Source organism: Triturus cristatus, chromosome 8 (assembly GCF_964204655.1).
Source record: "Triturus cristatus chromosome 8, aTriCri1.1, whole genome shotgun sequence".
Classification (NCBI taxonomy): domain Eukaryota; kingdom Metazoa; phylum Chordata; class Amphibia; order Caudata; family Salamandridae; genus Triturus; species Triturus cristatus.
In genome coordinates this window covers 108,778,730-108,799,495 of record NC_140591.1, presented here as the reverse complement: position 1 = coordinate 108,799,495, position 20,766 = coordinate 108,778,730, and the positions used below count along the sequence as shown (strand labels likewise).

Here is a 20,766-nt window from a genome sequence, read left to right as displayed (position 1 = left end):
GGCAGGGCGCTGTGTATTAAAAAGCAGGACATGTGTTTTATATGCCCTGACAGTGAAACCCTACATTGTTCCTTTTTATTGTGGAAAACACAGTGATACATGCTGACAACTCAGCTGTGCTAACCCTAGAATGAGACTACTACATTTGGCACTTCAAGGTATAAAATTAATTTGCTATATTAAACCCATCTTGATGCCCAAGTCGAGTTTAGTGTAGCATTTGACTAAAAAGCAACTTTAGAAAATGGACACCCTGTTGCCCACGTTTTCCTGTGGCCATTCACGGATGCTGGCCGCAAGACGGTCTTCTGCTGTCCTGGGGAGAGGTGGGAATGACTACCAGGAAAGGAAACAATACGGGCCTGCAGTTTGGAAGAAGTATTACCTTTCCCTGGCAGGAAACCACACAGGGTGTGAGCCCAAAAGGCGAGCTTCAAAGGGGAAGCCGCCTTTGAAGGGCAAATGGTGGACACAGACCAGAGGGCTGCTCTGTTTTTCTGGTAGACAGCTTGGCTTTGGCAACAGAGAGGGGAAACCAGTCGCCACATTTTTTCCATGAGTGTGTAGCCCTCGGGTAGCCACACCTCTAGAGTGACCTAGCACGCTCCACGCACGGAGAAAGGGATTCTGTAATCTTGGGAGTGGGCAGAATGCTGCACTCTTGGATAGCGGGATGCCACACATTGCATAAATAGATGCCACACATTGCCAAAATAGATGCCACGCATTGCATAAATAGATGCCACGCATTGCATAAATAGATGCCACACATTGCCAAAATAGATGCCACACATTGCATAAATAGATGCCACGCATTGCATAAATAGATGCCACACATTGCCAAAATAGATGTCACGCATTGCATAAATAGATGCCACGCATTGCATAAATAGATGCCACGCATTGCATAAATAGATGCCACACATTGCCAAAATAGATGCCACGCATTGCATAAATAGATGCCACGCATTGCATAAATAGATGCCACACATTGCCAAAATAGATGCCATGCATTGCATAAATAGATGCCACGCATTGCATAAATAGATGCCACGCATTGCATAAATAGATGCCACACATTGCAGGAAGTCATCATCAGTTGGGAAGGGACTTTGTAGCCTATTGCGTAATAGTCACTGCATCCCAGAGGGCACGTTGCGGGCGTAAATGTGACACCCCTGGCACTCAGACCTCATATCACACGTGTACTGGAGAGAGGGTCGAAGAAGGACTGCTGTTCCTTGGACCTGGCTAGGAGAGACTGCACCAAGGACTAGACTGCATCTGCTGCTTCTGGGCGAGTAAAGAGAGGACGGTGCCTCTGGTGCCCTACTCAAGGAAATACCATAATTTTTTTTTATTTTGGTAGTATTTATTTCCACTCCAAACTGATTTTCTTTTTTTTAAATAACACAGAACATAATATAAAACATTTACATGTTTATTTTTTAACACATACTTTGAACACACATTTGTTTATAATGCAGAATGCATTGCTTTTAGTGGGTGGAGTAGTTTCAAGATGGCTTTGGTGTTCAGTAAACAGCCACTGCCGCAGGCTGAAAACAGTGCACACAATGCATTGAAATTGAAACACCATCTTGGAGGCGGAACAATACACCAAACACGCCATAGCATGAGGTGAGAGAAGTATGCCCCTCTGTGCAGAGCCAAGATGTACTTGAGAAAGTCTCAAAACAGTGGATAGAGTGGCCTTAATTAAACAAGCCAATGGCTGAAGGGCACACTTTCTATATATTGGAAAAATAGTTTTTGTAGACTTAGAAAGTTGTCAAGACAAACCTAAAAATGTATACTAACAACGGATATTAGCCTTGTTCCTTAACAACATGTTCTTCTTTTTTATAAGCAATACAAATAGAAGGAAAACGTTTCTTTAAACATTTAGCATAGAAGAGAGAAAAAACAGCGCTTTCACTTTCAGGATGCCCATGAACATCCGCTATCCCAGCGCGTCGCACAGAGACGGACCCAGGGACTTACCGTTTTATCTACTTTAACAACATAAATCAACTGTTTGTGTTTTTTTGTCCATGTTGTTCTTGTCACTGCAATCTGAAGTGTTTCTGCAAGGTAGGTTTCATTTTCCCCATTACATTTTGGCATAAGGAAGACTTTGTTGGCTCTGACAGAGCGACAGCGAGCGCTTGTTCTGGAAGGGTCTTTTATAGTCCCCCGCTGGGTTTTCAGGCTTTTCATCTTCCTCTGTGACTCAAGAGAAGGGTTTTCCACTGTGTGTGAGAAATAGTAGAGGTGAAACTATGGAATCTGCCACTGCTGGACTCTGGGACCTTTTCATTTCAATGCTCTTTTTTTTATAAACAAATTTGTATTGATTTGTAAAAGGAATGCACCAGCCAATCAGTACCACACCATAATAATTTAGGATAGCATAGACGAATTTGCGCTACCCAGTATCCGGACACTAATAGAATCAAAATAAAATGAGATTGAATAATCCCTTTAAGTCTAGATCTCCCCCCAACCATTTCCCCCAGACTCTGCGATATACATTACAATGCCTCTGGCTCATTCCGCCACCAATGACATGCTGATGACAGAGTCTACACAGGCTCGTGGTATGCGGATTTCTGCATTAGAGTATTTCCCTGTTTCTTACCTGCCAAGACCTGTGACAGAGTACAGGAATCTTGTCTAGTAAGACGTCGTGCGCGAGGCCAAAGCAAGTGTCATTATGGGATATGGTGCATAGACTTCTCAGTCTGGGTAGGTTCTTTCATACGAAGGAAAAGTGCACGTGAGACTAGAAGGAGGAAGTGGAGACCACAAAGACTCAGACACTCCACACAAAGAGGCCACTATGACCACAGAACCCCACGAAATGAGAACGCCACATGTCTTCACCGCAGAGCGCACAGTCAATCAAGATGTATCTCCCATAGGACTCCACCCGAGGACAGCAGGAAAATGATTCCCCATCACGGAGGTCCCGGGGGCAGCCCACACCTTGAGGCAGGTTTTGCAAGGAATGGAAGGCCAGAATCATCTATCTCTGGCTGTTTGTTACCCTGATGTGTTTGAGCAGATGTCTCTGTGTTACATTTTTTTCCACTAAGGGCCTTCAAGAGGCTTTCTCTTGACCTCTAGTACAGTCATTCAGCCTGAAAACCAATACAATTCAAAGGAGCTACCCTGAAAACCTTGCTCGAAAGGAACTCTTGTCTTAGTATAAGGACAATAATTGCACTCAAACAACTTTAATACTGTTTTCCAACTTGCATCTCCTGTCCTTCTCCTTCTTACACTACTTCAAAACTGGATGTCAGTAGGGTCTACGCTCCAGGAATCTTTGGGTTTGCCCTTGCTACTTCCAGAACCCCTATTTCTCCTCCATGACTTATCGGACATTCCCAAATTGACCCGCTATGCTCGTCACTTCCGTTACAGATGCAAAAATCTGTATTTTGAGGATTGCCGTCCCATGAGGAATGGCATGCGGAGATGTACAAGAATGCATCACATGAAAAGATCATTTACATTTGAATGGAAAAAAGCAGATATTTTCCTTCCTCATGCACCTGTTCTTGGAACATGCCCCCCCCCATAGTTTGCTTAGACACTTGCTACTTCCACATTGTCATAATCATCCTGACTACTCCTCCCTCACCTTCCCCTCTCTTTCTTTCACTTCTTTTTCTCTCTGTCCTTCTTCTCTTTCTCTCTTTACTTTCTTCCTTCCATAGCTCATTCCCTAATCCATCTCTCCCTTCTTCTACCTTTCTTAAATGTTATATATAAGTATTGTTTTCTTTTGGAACATCTATCACAATCAACATTTGTATCTCCACATGGGTATAAGCTGGACTTGCATGTCACTGTACATGCTGTTATTTCTCAGTTCGTAATTTTATCAATGAAATATTTGCTACACAAAAAAACAAGTTTTGTGCAATAGGCAGGTAAAGGGCCATGGAGGACCAGTGTCACTACCTATTCCCCTCTGGCCCCTCCAGTAACATCTCAGGAAAGTTTCCTCAGGGGTTTCTTGTCTTTTCTTCTGCTATTTAATCTGAATATTCCCTGACGTCAAGAAAGGCTGTGGCAGTGACCAGAGATCTCAACAAAAAGGTCACAGACTTCAAAGTTGACACCCTTGACGTCAAGGGTGACCACAGTCCATCAAGGTAGGCCCGAGTCACGGCACGCATGATCCATGCATGTCCCATGAACAATTTCATAACCAGTTGTCCAGATCCACGTGCAGCTGGGGTACCCCGGGCTGAGGTTACCATACATTACCATGCATGGGACTTTTCCATCCCAACACTAGTTTTTTCAAAATACTAAAGTAGCACAGGCCCCAGTGGATTTAGGACTTTTGTACAATACCCAGACTTATGAAATCTCCACATTGGCCTACCCAGGGGCATTAATTTGGTGGGGAGGTTTGGGGCTGACACCATCCCAAATAAATGCATGTCTCCAATGCCTTTCTTGGTTTTTCTCATCATATTTGTTTGACTAAAAGGCTTTAACTTGTTATTTTATTTTAATCAGGAACTTAGACAGTGGCCCCCTGAAGCAAATCAGTATTGAACCTGTTCCTCATGGGAACAGTTTATCCCAAACCTTGGTCATTCCAGCACCCTTCAGTTTTAGTTAGGAAATTTGCGATTCACACCCTGAAATCTCATTGACTAAGCTACGCGCCTGGCCCCACCACCCTGTGGGCTTTGTGGACAACATGGAAAGACTCACATCAGCTGCTGGGCATAAACAGTGCTGTTCACAATGAGGCTACTTTATGGTCCAATTGGCCGGAAGCCGATCCGATTGTCCACTTGGGATGATTAAGACAATTGTAGACCTACTTACTGAGGGCTATTTTTGCACTTTTGCTTAAATCACAGTTTGCGTTGCCTCAGACACACCTTTTGCGAAATTGGCAAATACAACACTGCCAACGGGGTTCTCTGGGGCAGGATCCCATTCACCTCCCAGCCTCGCCTATTTTGGACTATCTCAGGACATGGGGCTATCTTTGGGCGCTGTCTCCAATATATATCAAATACTCATTGATAATATCTACTCCTATAGTACACAAATAGCATCCCAAACTTACTGGCAGGACCGACTAGGAATAGCCTATTCAGAGGACAACTGGACGGCGGTTATGAAATGCCAGGACCGCTCACTTGGAAAAGCACATTTATTCCCATTTCAAGATTTTGCATGATTGGTATTGGACACCTTACAAGTCGTGTAAGGCCCTGTGGAATCAGAAACGTGGAGAGAAAGATAAATCTTTCTTTAATAAGCGCAAACACACAATGTCTGGAAGGTAAGCAGCTGTATCTCCAACTCCCACATAATGCATCCATTGAACAGTAAATGTAAATGTAAATCCAGTATTTGTAAAGCGCACAGCTACCCGGAGGCATCCCGGCACTGGGGGCCGTAGGGAAGATTAAGCGAGCTATTGCCCAGAGTCACATGGTGCTGGGCTGACCTGCCACCGGTGCCAGGGATCGAACCGTGAGCCCAAGCGTGTCGGTCCCCCTGGCCGCAGCGCCACACCTCTTCCCTAAACAGTAAACGAACTTAGAATACAAAGAATGCATGCTGACACAAAGGCATCCAAGCAGAGAGGCATGTGGCAAAACTATATACGCTACCACACATGTCTTACCTTTAATAATTTACACACCAAGAACAGTAATTGTTCTAAGAAAGCAGGTACACAAGAATGAGCAGAATATGTAAATGGGGGTGATGAAAGGTAAAAGACGTGATGCAGAAATAAGGCAATATCAAAGAATTGACAAGAAAGATGAGAAAGGGGCGGAAGCGCCCCCATTGCTTGGTGCATGGAAGAAAGACATGGACTGGTGTATGCTGCAGGAAAAGATAGTGTATGTTTCGAGAGGGTGTCCCGGGAAATGGGTAGCGGTCTGGTCTCCCTGGAATGCGTATCGCGGTAACATCTGTGAACCGCAGCTTCTCCCCCCTTGAGGAAATGTTAACCCAATAAAATGATGATATTGTCTGTTCCTGCTCTGCTGTACCATATTAAGTTGCAATAATGTTTATGGGTCCAAGGCTGAACCACTGTAACCCCAATTACCGGCACCTGTGACGTGACCAACATGTTTATGTTTGTTAATAAAAAGAATAAAAAAAAAAAAAAAAAAAAAGATGAGAAGGGAGACAACAAAGACGAAAGGACTGAAAGAGTGAAATTAAACAAGAGTGAAATTAAACAAAAGCGAAATTAACTAAATGTATAATTATCACTGTCAATTGTGTGACATTGTGCCAATTATATAATCCTTAAACTTACAAGAAACATTTCTGCAATGTACAAGATGTGAGAGATAATAATCATTTGGTTAACCTAAAATCATCAACTTGCGGTAAAATCCGCTGGAACTTAGACGTTATAGATAGTTTTGGAACAACTGATTCGGATCAATTGCACAGCTCAGCTGTTCTAGATTGATGAAGAGCACATCTCACATTATTTGTGACAGACATATTCGCTCCCAATAAAATTCTCTTCATCATCATTCTCAAGGTTCTCTTTGCTCCCATTGTATTTAGCAATGCATGTATTACTCCACCAAGTCCCGTTATTCCATTGTTCTAAAGTTGTACCTACTCTTACAACGTTGTGAACTTTTGAGAATGTGGTCTTACCTATCTTAACTATTTAGGTTTGGAAATCTTGACTAAATCACCACCCTTTAAGTTACAATGTAGTTTAGTCTCAACATTCAATTTTGCTATGTGTTGTTTCGACTCTACATTTTTCCTAGCACAAATATACATTTTCTTCAAATTTAGAGATTTTAAATTGCCAATAAGCTATACAGGACTAAGCACAGTGCAAAGTTTCAATCCATTCAGAAGTTCAAATGGAGTAAATCTAGTGTTATTATGCGGTGTACAGTGGTATGCCTATAATACAGTAGCTATGTGATTTTTTTTACGTAGCGTCCAGCTTTGAGAGCCAGCTGGACACCATCGGAAACTACTTTATTAAAAATCTCAACCAATCCATTCATATTAGGAGAGTACAGGGCAGATTTTTTTGTGTGCACTACAAAATGTTTAAAAACGTGTTAAGTTTGTGTCATGTAAATTGTATTCCATTATCGGAAGTAATGGAAGTAGCAATATCCTGATACCAGGATCTGCATTAGGGCTACAGATCCACTTCAATCCTGCCGACTTTGAAAAACAGTCAACGACAATGAGAGCCTTGATTTTCCCCTATGACCAGCCTTCAGAAGGCCCCAATAAATCTATTACAAGTTCTTTCCACGGTGCCAATGGAAATTCATGAAACATAATTTCTGAATTGGCCATTTTCGAAACTTTATCACAATTTTCACATTGTTCACATTTCTTGACAAAGTTTGAAATCTGATGATGCACATAAGGTCACCTTAACTTCCTTTTGGTACCCGATTCACCAACTTGTCCATCGTATGTGTGTGTTGTGTTACGTGATTTTTGAAGCGCATGGCTGCCCCAGCAAAAGGGCACCCCAGCGCTGATCCCAAAAGACCAACAGAGAGAAGAGAAAATGTGTCAGGACTAGGATGGAGAGTTTATCTTGGAAAGAGGCGTGTCTTTATTGTCTTCTTGAAAGTGCCAGTGAAATAAGTTGTGCCCGAAGTGCCTTCGGTGGAACAAAACAGGACATTTACGAAATAAGCTTCCCTTCTGAATATAATTCCTCTTTGACTTTCCAAAATGCTCTGAGTTCTGAATTCATAGATGTTTGCTTTGGCCATCCATTCCTGGGGGGATGTCTTTGTGAACATTACATAAATTATTATCTTCTTGAGTAGCTTTACACCATTCATCTTCACTAATGACGTGTTGAATAAGAGATACCACATCTCCTGCTGAGGCAACAACACACACTTCCTTACCTTCCAACAGCCCCTTTTGTTTGTCTTGAATCGGTATCCTGGACAAGCAATCCACTCGAAGATTAAATGGACCAGGAATATAAGTTACTTTACAGTTGTATTCATATAGTTAGGGCGGCAATCTAATCCGTGTATATGACGCCTTTCAGTTCATTGCTGTTAAGCAACGGGATTAATGGCTTCTGATCAGTTCTAAAGATGAAAGACTTTCCCCACACAAGAACGGAACTACTCTCCCATCCAAGCACGTGCCGGGGCTTCCCTTAAAGTTGCAACATGAGACTCAATAGATTCATTAACTAACGGACGGCGTGTTTTGAAATGAAACCTCTCCATGGCGATATGGGGTCCCTTCTTGAAATGGTTTTGCAGTCTGTCTAAAGCCTCGGTGTAGCAATCATACTCCAGTGCTTCAGCGCCTTGAGGAGGTACTAACGGAGGCAAGCGTGTGAATATTTTTTTCTCCCTTAGCTCCTAGTAGATTTAATAAAATGCCTTTCTTCCTTCCCGATAAAAATGTATTGCCTGATGGCTAACATGTGATTATTGAAGAGTCGAATCCATCTTCCCCATTTCATTGAAGCATGGGCCGGTTCATTCATAAAAGGCGGTGGAGGATTTCTAGATTGCAAAGCCATGGGAGTTTAGAAACAGTTGTACACACATTTTGAGGTGGTGGAAAAGACCCAAAAGGTGTTCAGTGGATTGACCAAAAAGACTCTTAACCATGTACAGCACTTCAGAAAACAGCCAACTCCAAAATACAATATTGTATTATGGCCGCATATACTAGCAAAGTTGTAAAGCTGATCAGTTTTAGTTATTATATGAGAGTTACAGAATTTGCAAACTGAAGAACGGCACAGCAGGTTCATTGATGACGGTCCAATTGTCTATTATTTAATCATAAAAGCACAGTGACACAATGCTAGGGCTGCGTTCCACGCTCGGATTCGAACAAGCTGAACCTGGTTCGCTAAACTATTATTACGTCATAATAGCACTGGCCTTGAAGGCAGTGAATTCATCTTCATGCATTCCAAATTGTCATCAACGCGTGCCATAAGTGCAAGGCCTGCGTTTTAGTTGACGGTCACTAGAGGGCGTGGGCGCACCGTTTTGGTCAAACTTGAAAAAATGAAGGAATACAGCGGGGAAGCGAATTACATTTACAGTGCACAGGCTTTGTGCTTTCCTGTTTCGATTGAAAGTTCCTGCTAAAATGTAGATTCGGTCGGTAAAATCCACGGTAGAAATAAATCTGCCGTACAGCATACACGAAGTGTTCAGGATAGCAGTGGGCTCCAGTAACTCGTCCCCAATGTGGAAGCGGAAAGAAACAACTCAGAGAGGCAGATACAGCTCCCTTTAATCAGAGACCACATGTAAGCAGGCAGCTGTAGCTGCAACTCCACCAGAATGCCTCAGTTAAACAGTGGTGGAGCATGGAACACAGAAAACAAAGAATGCAGGCAGACACAAAGTTATCTACGCAGAGAGGCATGTATGTGGCAAACACAAATACATATTACCACAGGCCGGCCTAATTCCAGCCGACACTTGCTGGCGTTGTCCATCGATGGATGTGACCTCTATCATATACTGTGCTCCTTCCCTAGGGCCTGATTACGGTACAGCGGACAGTGTTACTCCGTGACAACCGTGACGGATATCCCTTCCGCCAAATTACAATTCCGTTATATCCTATGGAACTTGTAATACATGGACAGAATTTCCAGCTCGTTTGGGATACCTGCCAAACTCGTAATCCGGCCCCTAGTCAAGTATTGGTGCTCAAATTGGGGGACACTGCATTCCACTAGTTACATACTCTTTCGAGACTCAATTAGCCTTTCTGCACTTTATCGACATCGATCACTAATCCTTCCACTGGAGAAGGTGGGCGTTGACAGCCCTTATGGTTGTCACAATGTGCATACTACGGCGCTCACCCCTGGTGCCCACACATAAGGAGTGGCTCATTGACATGTACTGATTGGCCACCTGTGCACGGCACATTTATAAGATCAGTTACCCTCTTTGCTGATATTTGGGGACCCTTTTAACGTCTTCAAGGGCCCCTACCTCTCCTACTCCTCGGCCTGCAGTTGGGGATGCTCCCACTACTCTCAGGATGTTGATACCGGGTGGGGTGGGGGGGGCACAGTACAGGAGGGGCAATGACTGAGTTGGAGAAGGGGATACACTCTGTGCTTTAAATGGGAAAAAATAAGTGCAGGTACTCTTAAAATGAGCTATGAGTGTAGCAAGTGGGCGGGGCTAGAGGCGGGGTTAAGGACGACATAAGACACTTTTCTACTATATGGCCGAATACTTGTATATTCTTGAGTGCGCACTCACAGAAACAAGCAGCAATGCTCACACAAAGCATTCCAAGACTGCCCTTTAAAATACCTCCCTAGTGTCTGGATTCCCTCCCTCTTTTACTTGCTCTTCTCTCACACACATACAAACATGTGCGCACAAGCAGGCAAACACCCAGACACACAAAAGACAGACACTCACACAAAAGACTCAGGTGGGATTAAGGCCATATTACACCCGTTATCTCCCATGGCTTCCTTAATTGCTGCTATTGCTGCTGTCAGCGGGATGCCTGGATTCGAGTGTGTGCACAAATGCACACCATGGTGTGAATGTGATTGACAGCATAGGGCCTGAATGGACCCTGCTCTGTCAAACACAGCGTGGTGGTTAATACCGGACATTATGCAGATGAGCCCTGCTGAATTGTTTAAAAGTGGCTCAGCTTGGTCTAGAGGCGCTTTGGCTGTCAGACAGCCTTGTTCTTGCGCGTGAGCCAAAGCAACAATGACCCTACCTTTGATGAGTACCGGTACTCTCCTTGGCAGCAGAGAAGTGCCGGTACTCAGTACCGGTGAGTACCGGCCCATTTAAAGCACTGGATACACTTCTACACTACGTTTACAGTGACCGCATCAATGGCCTTCGTCTGGCGTGGGTTCACGGAATGATATGAGGATGCTGTGTCCAGAGAGGAAGCGGCACAGCAATAGTGATGGCAATAATTAGCATTACTGGTAAGATTGTAATCTGCACTTCTACTGTTTCGAATTAGCACAATGTATGGAAATGTGCAAGGCCGAGTTTGCATGTGCTGGCTCCTTTCATCTCATATATTCTGTTTATTTTTATTTTTTATGTTCCCTTATCCTGTAATTTCCCTTTTTGTTTTTGTACATATTCGTGTATGTGTACCACTTTCCAGGGTACTAACTGTACTCAATAAGAAAATCTCAATAAAGAAATATACAAAACAAAATACTGAAGTAAAGCACATAAGAACTGATGGAAATATTCCAAACTAACCAGTGGAACAAACCATAAACAATGGAGGATGCGTAAAATCCTTCACACTTTCATATGTTTATCAAGCAGGAGGATGGTTTTAGACAATCGAGAAGCTTCGGCTACGCTTTGAAATGTAGATTTTTGTAGCGTGCTAATCACCCGTGAGGGTATACAAGCGCTTGCAGGTGGTTAGACGGGCCTTGCCTGGAGTTAATCAAAGACTGGGGTCTTCTCTGTAAACAAATTCCCAACTTGCTCTGAAACTGTCCTGAGAGCATAAGAGTGATCAAACTCTCATCCCCAACTGGAGAAAGTGTCAGCAGTCAAGGATCTCACAAAAGGCCGACAAATGCATCGGGATCCAATGGCCACTGCTGGCCCACTAGGGAGCCAAGCCTTTGGAGCGCTAAAATTATATATATCTACTATTGTGTAAATAGCAGAACGGATGACAAGAGACTGAATAAAAGTTTATGTTCTTAAACTTAAGTTTTGTTTAGTTAAGAGAGAAAACAGAATCCGTAAATTAAAGTTCAAAGTTCACCCAGTTCAGCGGAACCTGATGGTGGAAGGGGGGAGGGGAGGGCCATCGACGGAACCTGCCTCCAAGCCCATAGGCATGTGCCCCATCGTAAATCCAGGAATTGACCCTCTTCTCTCTTGGGCCACATGTTTATGGAAATGGGGGTGGCCCAAACCAGAAAGGCTGTGTGCCACCCAGGGCAGAACTGAAAGGGTGGACCTGGACTTGTAGATCCACCGGGCAGTGGGGAGAGTGTGCCCCGGTGGGAATGGCGGCCACTACTGCAATATGAGGACCTCCGGAGGCTTTGAGGGGAAGGCAGACACTTACCTCTTCATTGGAGTGAGTTGTTTAGACCAGAGGAAACCTCTACTTCACTCAATTATAGGTAAATTTATCTTTGGAGGACATATCTCTGTGAGAACTAAAACTGAAGCCACAAAGAGAGAAGAAAGATTTCTTCACGCAGGAAAGATCCCGAGACTGAAATGGAAGTGTGCCCTGCTACTACACCAGGATTAACCCACAGAGAGTTGGTAATGATGATGATACTCAAAGACCCACAGCAACGCAGCCAAAGGATTGGAAATCAGATTTTGCCACTCGAAGATATACTGGAGACAATAAATAAAGGAGTAGATAGTAATGAGGAAGCCAAGGGAATTTAGATCAACAGGTTTGGGCTCTGGAGGCTGGGTGGGAAAACCATAAAAAGAAGGCGGAACAGAGAAGCATTTCGAGCAATGTGTTATCATCTCCCGTCTAATCTAGAGTCCAAAAGTGTATTCCTGGAAAATGGGGTGAAAGGCCATCGCCTTAGGATTGTCGGCCTGTGGCCCACTGGCTAATCAGAGGACGGAAGGCCAATGATATAGAGCTGGTTGCAGAATGAGGCAGTGGGTCCTGAAACTAACTCTGAGCTAGATCTTAAAAGGACTATTGTATCCGGTCCTCCTGAGAGTGAAATGGGGAAGAGTAGACCTTTATTTTTACACCTAGAAGCAGCTCGGGAGTTTCTTAGATATTGAAAAAAGGGTTAAGCGATTGGACTGTTGATGGTTGAATGGTTATGTAGCCTGAATTGGTATGTGCTGATTTGTTATTGAGATCAATAAGAGCCTGACGTCAAACTATTTAACATAAGTACCAGTGGTGGTCTAAGTCTGCTGCATTGGTTTGGATGGTGGGTTTTTACTGGTGCACCTACCTTTTCCTGTTCCTGGTAACTTGACCAAGGACTAGTTGCATGACCACACTGTGAAAAGCCGCAGTCTTCTGTCTATAGCCACAACATCTAAAAACGGCAAGCAGACCACCGTCAGCTTGACGGAGTACTTGGGACCACCGCGGTGGTCTAAATCAGGCCCTTTATCTTTTACACATTTCAGACATGTGTTTCATATGCCCTGCCTCATTTTGGAGAAAATCAACATGACATATTGAAAGCATTTCACATAATATTCAAGATCTTTATAATATATGATGCATCGTTGTAGGAGAGTAGGATCTGCACTTATGTTTCCCCCACTTTTTTTCTGATGTTACCACTGGTTTCTGGCTATAGTCTGGCTGGGTCCCTGCTCATCAGGGCCCCAGTCTCTCTGTTCTCTCTAAACAACTTAGAGTGCATACCAGATGCACTAGTGATTGGATACTGTGGTACCTTATGAGCCCCTAGTATATGGTACCCTAGGTACCACGGGCATAGGCACTTCACAGGCCTACCAGGGGCTGAAGCATGTATTATGCCACCCCTGGGAGGCAGACTCAATCTGACACCACAGGCCTGCTACTGCAGCCTGAGTGAGGTAGTGTTAGCACTCCTCACAGAGGTATAGGTTCCTATATCTCACCATACATACACATATAAACCTATCAGTCACCCCTAAGGCAGGCCCTATCAATCCTGAGGGCAGGGTGCTTGGTTTACAATGTGAGGGGGTGCCTCTGCATGAGCAGGACTTCTCTGTAGCTGGTAGGATCTATTCCTTGTGGCTGTTTGTGGATGCGGTTAAACCATATACTCTTAAATGCATTATAACCTCCTGGTTAATGCCAACTTTGGAATGACTGCATCAAAACATGTCGTGTTTAGTGTCGAACATCTTGGAATCATACCCCCACACCAGTAACTGGCGTGGGAGTATGATCCCACCCTTCTAGAGGGGATGACATGTGCCTACTGTGGTAACACGGTAGAAATCTGAAAGAGCCCTGGCATCACAAAATGGATGACACCAGCACAGACACTGGGCTGCCCCCCTGCTGCTGACTGAAACTCACAGTGAGGAGGCCCAACAATAGGCATCCTGTCACAGGGAGGTGTCACCACCTTCCAGACAGGATTTAGTGTATTGGGGCTGGGTGGGTGCACTCCTAGAGTGCTTTGAAGTCCTGCACTGGGGGAGCAGTAGGCTCATCTGTGCATATGCCAGCTCAAACCGGTTCAGGGGCTACCTGTCCCTGCTCTGGTGCGAAACTGGACAAAGGGAAGTGGGTGTAACCACCCCCTACCCTGACCCTCCCAGAGAAGTGGTCATAGAGCTAGTCCCTCCCCTATCTTCAGTATAAGATAGTCAACCTTGCCATTGCAAAGTAGATAACCCTGGACGACGCTCTACAAAGAAGAATCCTGGCCCTTCGACGTTCCACTACCTTTGGAAGACAGAAGAATCTCCCTTGGAGTCAAGGAGTGACTCCCCTGCTTGGCAGGCACCAAAAACTTGAATCAACGGTCGCAAACTTTCCCGCTCCCGCCGGAGTCCGAAGTCCCTGCAGTCCTGGAAGTGGATTTCCTGACTGCTCCAAGGCCATTGTGAGTCCCCAGCAGAGCTGAGGCGAGTGGACCCCACGAGTGACGAGGAACAGCAATACCCGGGTACTGTGCACTATTGTCGAGTGCAACTCCTTCACAACGTTCTACGAACTTGTGCTTTGGACCATTTGTGGAACAAGCCTCAAGCAGGTTTTGCAGCGAAAATCAGAGGCCTACCCCATCCCGAGTGACCGTGGGCTCCTGTGAAGCATTTCCTCAAGAGGCGTCTTCGCGATCCTTTGCCTGTTGGCTTCTGGGTCCCCTGAAGACTTTCTTATCTACTCAAAGGGCTCCCCTGGCTGCTCCAGGCCTGCCCTCACTTACCCTCGCTGGGTGAGTCCCTCAGACCATGCTGGTCTGCACCATCGACTTTCTTCACTCCACACGAGACTTGCTGTTGCCAAGGCTTGTTGGCTACAATCCGATTGCCGACACCGCCATCAGCTGCAGACGTCGTGGGACACTCCGAATCCAGCTGCTGGTCATTGTCGATCTCTCCTGGACCTCGTGAGCGAAGAGTCAAAACACCCTTGATCACCCGACATCCGTGGGCATCCATCTTCCTGGCCCCGGGTCACTGGCACGTGACTGTGAACACTGTCCCTTCAATTTTCAGGTCATCTGCATCTAGAATCCAGCCTTGGATTCCACCGGACACTTCTTCAGTCGCCGCAAGCAGCAAGTCTTCTTTGGTCTCCATAGAAAACAGCGACGCGACCCGACACCAAAAGACACCTATGCACCCGGCTTCCCTGGGTGAGGTAACTCGTGCACTCCGGTGCCCTAGTGTGTGTTGGCCCTCGAATTACTTACCTTGTACGTGGCTTGCTTGTAGACTTCCTCGAAGTACCCTAAAACTTTAAAAATCCAACCGCGACTTGCTCTATTGTAATCAATAGGGAACCCACGGCTGTGTTCACACACTGCATGCGTCTCCCGTGGGTCTGTTACTTACCTGCTTTCACTGCAGTAGTGAAGTCCCAGCGATTCTACAGGCCCTAGGCCTTGTAATTCTGCAAGTCGACTTTCCTAAACCTCTTTTTTTATTATATGATCTGGTACGCCCCTAGGGCCCCAGCCATATTTGTGCTTAACTTATTGTGAAACGTTGATATTTGAATGTGTTCCTGGCTTCTAATCTCATAAAGAGATTAGTAGAGTGTGTCTAGTAATAAATACATATATATTTGATATATATACCTGTGTGGTGTCCTTTCATTTGGTAATTCAAGAGATTATAAGGTAAAACAAGCTGCTTTACATTCCTCTGAGACTTAGCCTGAAGGCTGCTCTCCACAACTACCACTAGGATAGCTTTCTTTAAAAGGTTGTCTTAAACCTATCTACCATAAGAGTCGAATTGGACTGGTGCAAGGTGTCCACTTTAACTAGTGAACAGCATATGCCAGGCCAACTTCTCACAATCGTTCTTTGAAAAACTGACACCACAGAGGCTAGACCCAATGTCATCCTTTTATAATAGTACGAGCTGTGTTGCATCAGGAAGGGGTGAGAGGACGAGACTCTGGAGACAAAACAGCCTGGTAGTAAGCTGAGTGAATTTCCAAGGTGGAAATAAATCCTTAGTCTCCTCAGACTGGTCATCAACTCAAACATATAAGTCACCAACTCATTTATATTGGGCCACCAAATAATTTATATTAGGAAGTGGGTGACAATCCAGAAGGATGTTGACTGTGCCTTCGAGTCAACACACAATCTCAAATTATTATCTGCCTTCCTGGCAAAGACAATAGGAGACACCAACTCAGATGACGCAGATGACTCCAAGACTTCAATGATATCTTCTTTGACCAGCTCATCGAACAGCACTTTCAACTCGTATAAAACATTCAAGGGAACACTGGTCAGTTTCTGCTTCACAGGAATGGATTTGTTTAAACAATTGTGAAAAACACAGGATATCTCTTCTTCATCCATTCTCCACACTCACAGTCTTTGGCAATCAGGACTTGTTCTTTACTATGAGGATTGAAAATTACACTTAATTTCCATTGAGCTTTCCAATCAAATACACTACAACCTAATAGGCCCCTTAATGGCTACACAAAGTCTGCCAAAAGGAAAACATTCTTACCCTGTAGTGTGACTCAACTTGTGAGCAGTACCTTTATTCTACAGTTGTTCTTATCTTTACTGCCTTCAAGGACCAGCACTAAACATGACCTGCCTTTAGACCCTCCTTTGTTACAATAATGATTCCCATATGACTCAGCTCCATACCTTCCCTTTCGTAAATGTGATATTCCTATTGTTTTCATGACAACATCTAGCAAAATGGCTGATCTTCCCACAACTCTTGTTTTCTGTGGCCACAGCAGGACAGAACTTCAAAGACATGGTTCAAGCTACCACTTCTATAAAATGCAAATGTCTTGTCACTTTTTTTGGAGTGATTCTCAGATATCATGCTGCAGTGGTTCATACTTCATGTTTCTGCACCAGAACATTTATTCTCTACTCTTTTCTCATTCATAGTCTCAACCATTGCTCTGCCTGGTCAATGGCACTGGCAATAATATATTTGAGACTGGGATGCCCCAAAAACTCAGAGCTGTTTGTGTATCTTCTTATTCCATACATTAACGATAATCTGATCTCTAATCCTTTTGTCACACATGGTTCCAAAATTACTGGACATAGGTGTTAAAATATCATCAAACGTCTCACCCCCCTTTTGCGATCTAATGTGAAACTTATATCAGATGAAGATTAAACTGGTAGATGGTATATCAAAGATTCATAAAATGTGTTACTGTTGCTCCACCCCTCCTGGTGAACAATTTGCGGAAAAATCCTAAATACTACTTGTTCTTCTAACCGTAAGCAATGTAATAGAATATTACTGCGATGTTCTACAGACAATGTAACAGATTCAATAGCTTTCCTATATATTATACATTCTCTTTCCATCTACTTTACAGTATAACAATGTAGGAAAGTGCCCCTTTTTGCATGGGTACCACCCACTTTTTGCCTGACATCTGATGCAACCTGACCTGATGTGCCCTAGGTCCCTGCCAATCAGGTTCCCTGTGCCTGAGCTCTTTTCCAAGACTGTACCTTTGTATCCATAATTGGCACCTCTCCGACCACAAGTAGGTCCCTTGTAAAAGGTACCATGGGTATCAAGGGCACTGTGAAGAGGGAAGGCCTCTAAGGGCCGCAGCAGCTATTGTGCCACCCTTACAGGCCCTGCACCTTAACAGCCACACACACTGCCAGTGCAGGCTCCGTGTTTGGGTGAAGGGAAAAGTGAAGGGTCGACATGGCACACACACCTGCATGCCATGCCTGCCTGCAACCCACTGTCTAAAGCGGATGTAAGTCACCCCTCTAGCAGGGTGCACTAGTCCTAAGACGAGGGTACAGAGGCATGAGCCCTGTACCCCCGCAGTGTCTAAGTCCATTCTTAGACATTGTAAGAGTAATAAAGTCATTAAGAGTATATGGTCCGGGAGTTGGTCATTACAAACTCCACAGCTCCATAATGTCTTTAGTAAAAACTGGGAAGTTTGGTATCAATCTTCTCCGCACATTAAACCCACACTGATGCCAGTGTGGGATTTAATGTAAAATGCACTCAGAGGGCCTCTTAGAGATGCCCCCTGAAAATCGACCAGCCCTGGTGTGGTTCCTGAATAGCTGCCCGCCATTTGCCACCACCAGACAGTTTCTGGATCCCTGGGTAGAGAGCCTCCGCTCTCCGAGTCCAGAAACAAAGCCCATTCTGGGCAGAGGCATTATGCCTCCTCCCCAAGGATGGGCTGGGTCCACGAAAGGGGAAGCTTCAAAGGCCTGCCGCCTTTGGAAACTGTCCCTGCCCTTTGCTGCCCCCAGCAACTGGCTCCCACCATTTCTGGCCCCCACTTTGGTTGGGTGAATTGGCAGTAAAACCAAGATAGGAAGAGAGGTGTGCCAACCCCACCCCTCAGGTGAGGGAGGCGAGGCGAAGCACACATCTCAGTCCCCTCCGTCTTAAAGATGAGGGGCTCAGCCAATTAGGGAGGGGCACAAGCTCCCTCCCACTGGAGGGTGGATTAATAGGGGGTGTACCCACCCCAAGGAAGGGACCAATTGCCCTGACCTGCACACCCTTTTAATGCCCCTAAATTTAGTATTCAGGGGCAACCCTGAACCTTGCCTCCTCAGATTCGAGGAAGAAAGAAGAAGGACCAAAGAGCCGCGCTGACCCAGGAAGGAGAAGAAGACATCAACTGCCTTGGCCCCAGCCCTATAGGCATGTCCTGTCTACGACCTGCCCACAGCAAGAACCCCGGAGTGTGCAGCAGCCAGCAACCCCCAGAACCCGGAGGACCTGCCCTACAACCCTCTTACAGACCCTGTCTTCAGTGAGCACCGGATTTCCTCAAGCAAAGACTCACCACAGAATCCGGATTCCGGCGACTCCGCGATTCCGCACCACTCTGCACCCAACGCCCACGGATCTATTGGCCCAACACCCCAAGGAGGTCTCCCCATGGATCCTGACCTGGGATATGGAGACCCGATCTCTCTCAAGCCTCAAGACGACACTTGCTGCCTCAACCTGAAGGGTTTCCCCGACCGCAACCGGAGCTGGTAAGAAAACCCAACGCCAGAAGACACCCTTGCACCCGACGCTCCACTGTCTTTAGTGGCCCACCTGACTGTGTCTGGGCACCCCCTGAGATCCCAACTGACCTCTCCAGCCGGTGGTCGCCTTCAGGAAGTCTCCCTGCCCGAGTCTGCAGCAACGTTGCTAAACAGAAGGTCTCCATCTAGAAGCACAGGGTCCCTGACATCCTCTTTGCACCCTGCACCCGCCCCCCCCCCCCCAGTGATGCTGGTGGTGCAGCTCCTATGCTGGTCATTGGCCCCTGCAGTGCTGACCTTAACCCCAGGAGCGTTGCTCCCACACCTGAGTGGCCTGCTCATAAGCAGTCCCTAACAAACCTATTTGCTATTGGTGAACTTGAGGTGCAGTGGGTTTTCATTTTGCGTTGCGCAGCTTCAGACTCATGAGTGTTGACGTTGTATTTCAGTGTGCATTTTAGTACAGCAAACTAGGTGTTGATGTTGCATGTGCGGTTTAAAGGTGCAAGGTCTTCTTTAAGAGAGTCAATGAGATTAGGACCCGAGATTGATAGATTTTGGTTGTCTAGGATTGTGTGATGAATGTAAACTGCGGTTGGTCAGACCAGTCCATTTGCTATGGCTGTTGGCCACTTAAGGGCAGCATTGAAGACAAGGTCAACAGTATTGCCTTTTGTTTGGATTGGCGTGATGACATGTTGCTTAATGTTCACAGAGCTGAGGGGATCAAGGAACGTTTTCTTCAAGATCTTGAGAGAGTGGACTCACAAAAATGTTGAGTTCTCCAATATGTTAATGGAACAAATGATGGCTGGCGCGGTGAAGAGGGCTGTGGTTTCTCTTTGTTGAGCTCAGGACAGGAGGTCAATACATTAGATGAAGTTGGATGTCTAAATGAAATGCAGTTTCTGACAATTTTCTACTTCAACTGAACTGTTTATCACTGGTCTTCTGGTTATCATCCATGGAATGCAGACGCTTCAGAAAAACTAGTCTTTTAGCTAAACCTTTTGAGCTAGTCAGAGTCAACTATCAGGCAGAAGTGAAAGCAACAGAAATTGACACCAGCACAATTTCCAATGATAACAGGTTTAAGACACTGTCATAAGGCCTGGGGAACAGAAAGAGAGGTAAAGCAAGTGGTTGAAAGACGAAAAGAGTTCACAAAACTTGTGGTGTTGTGGTCTTTAAAGAGGTGAATCTTCAACTCTTCCTGACTTGGAGCAGAATTGGGGCGGTCCGGATGGACAGGAGGATGATATTGTTTCAGGTCCTGGGTGCACAGATGGAAAAAGCCTGCGGTTGTTTTTCTTTTTTTCACTTCTTAATCTGCAGTCTGATGGTGATCTGGCTGCGGGTGTGCCGAGGACCACCAGAAATGTGAGCCTGCCTGCAAGATAAGTGGGGTGCTGGTTGTGATGGCTCTGTAAAGGATGCAGCTGGTTTTAAAGATGGTGCAAGCCGGTAAGGGGAGCCAATGGAGTTGCATCATGATGGTGGCATCGTGATCATATTTCTTCAGACCCTAGACGATAGGTGCTGCAACATGAGAGACGTCCTTGTGGTACCCGGCAGGC

The 20,766-nt window shown here is 45.3% G+C and overlaps 1 protein-coding gene across 2 annotated transcripts in view; it reads right to left on the bottom strand.

Moving 5' to 3' along the window:
• Nucleotides 1-20,766, bottom strand: part of LOC146801651 (uncharacterized) — a 59,783-nt gene that overhangs the window by 3,570 nt on the left and 35,447 nt on the right. Inside the window, exon 3 of one of the 2 annotated variants that reach the window (XM_085621132.1) lies at nucleotides 2,005-2,252. In XM_085621132.1, coding sequence (XP_085477258.1) covers nucleotides 2,005-2,252 — 248 coding nt within the window. Of the gene's footprint in view, nucleotides 1-1,364; nucleotides 2,253-20,766 lie in introns of those variants that run through there. The other variant, XR_014967630.1, reaches the window with a different exon arrangement.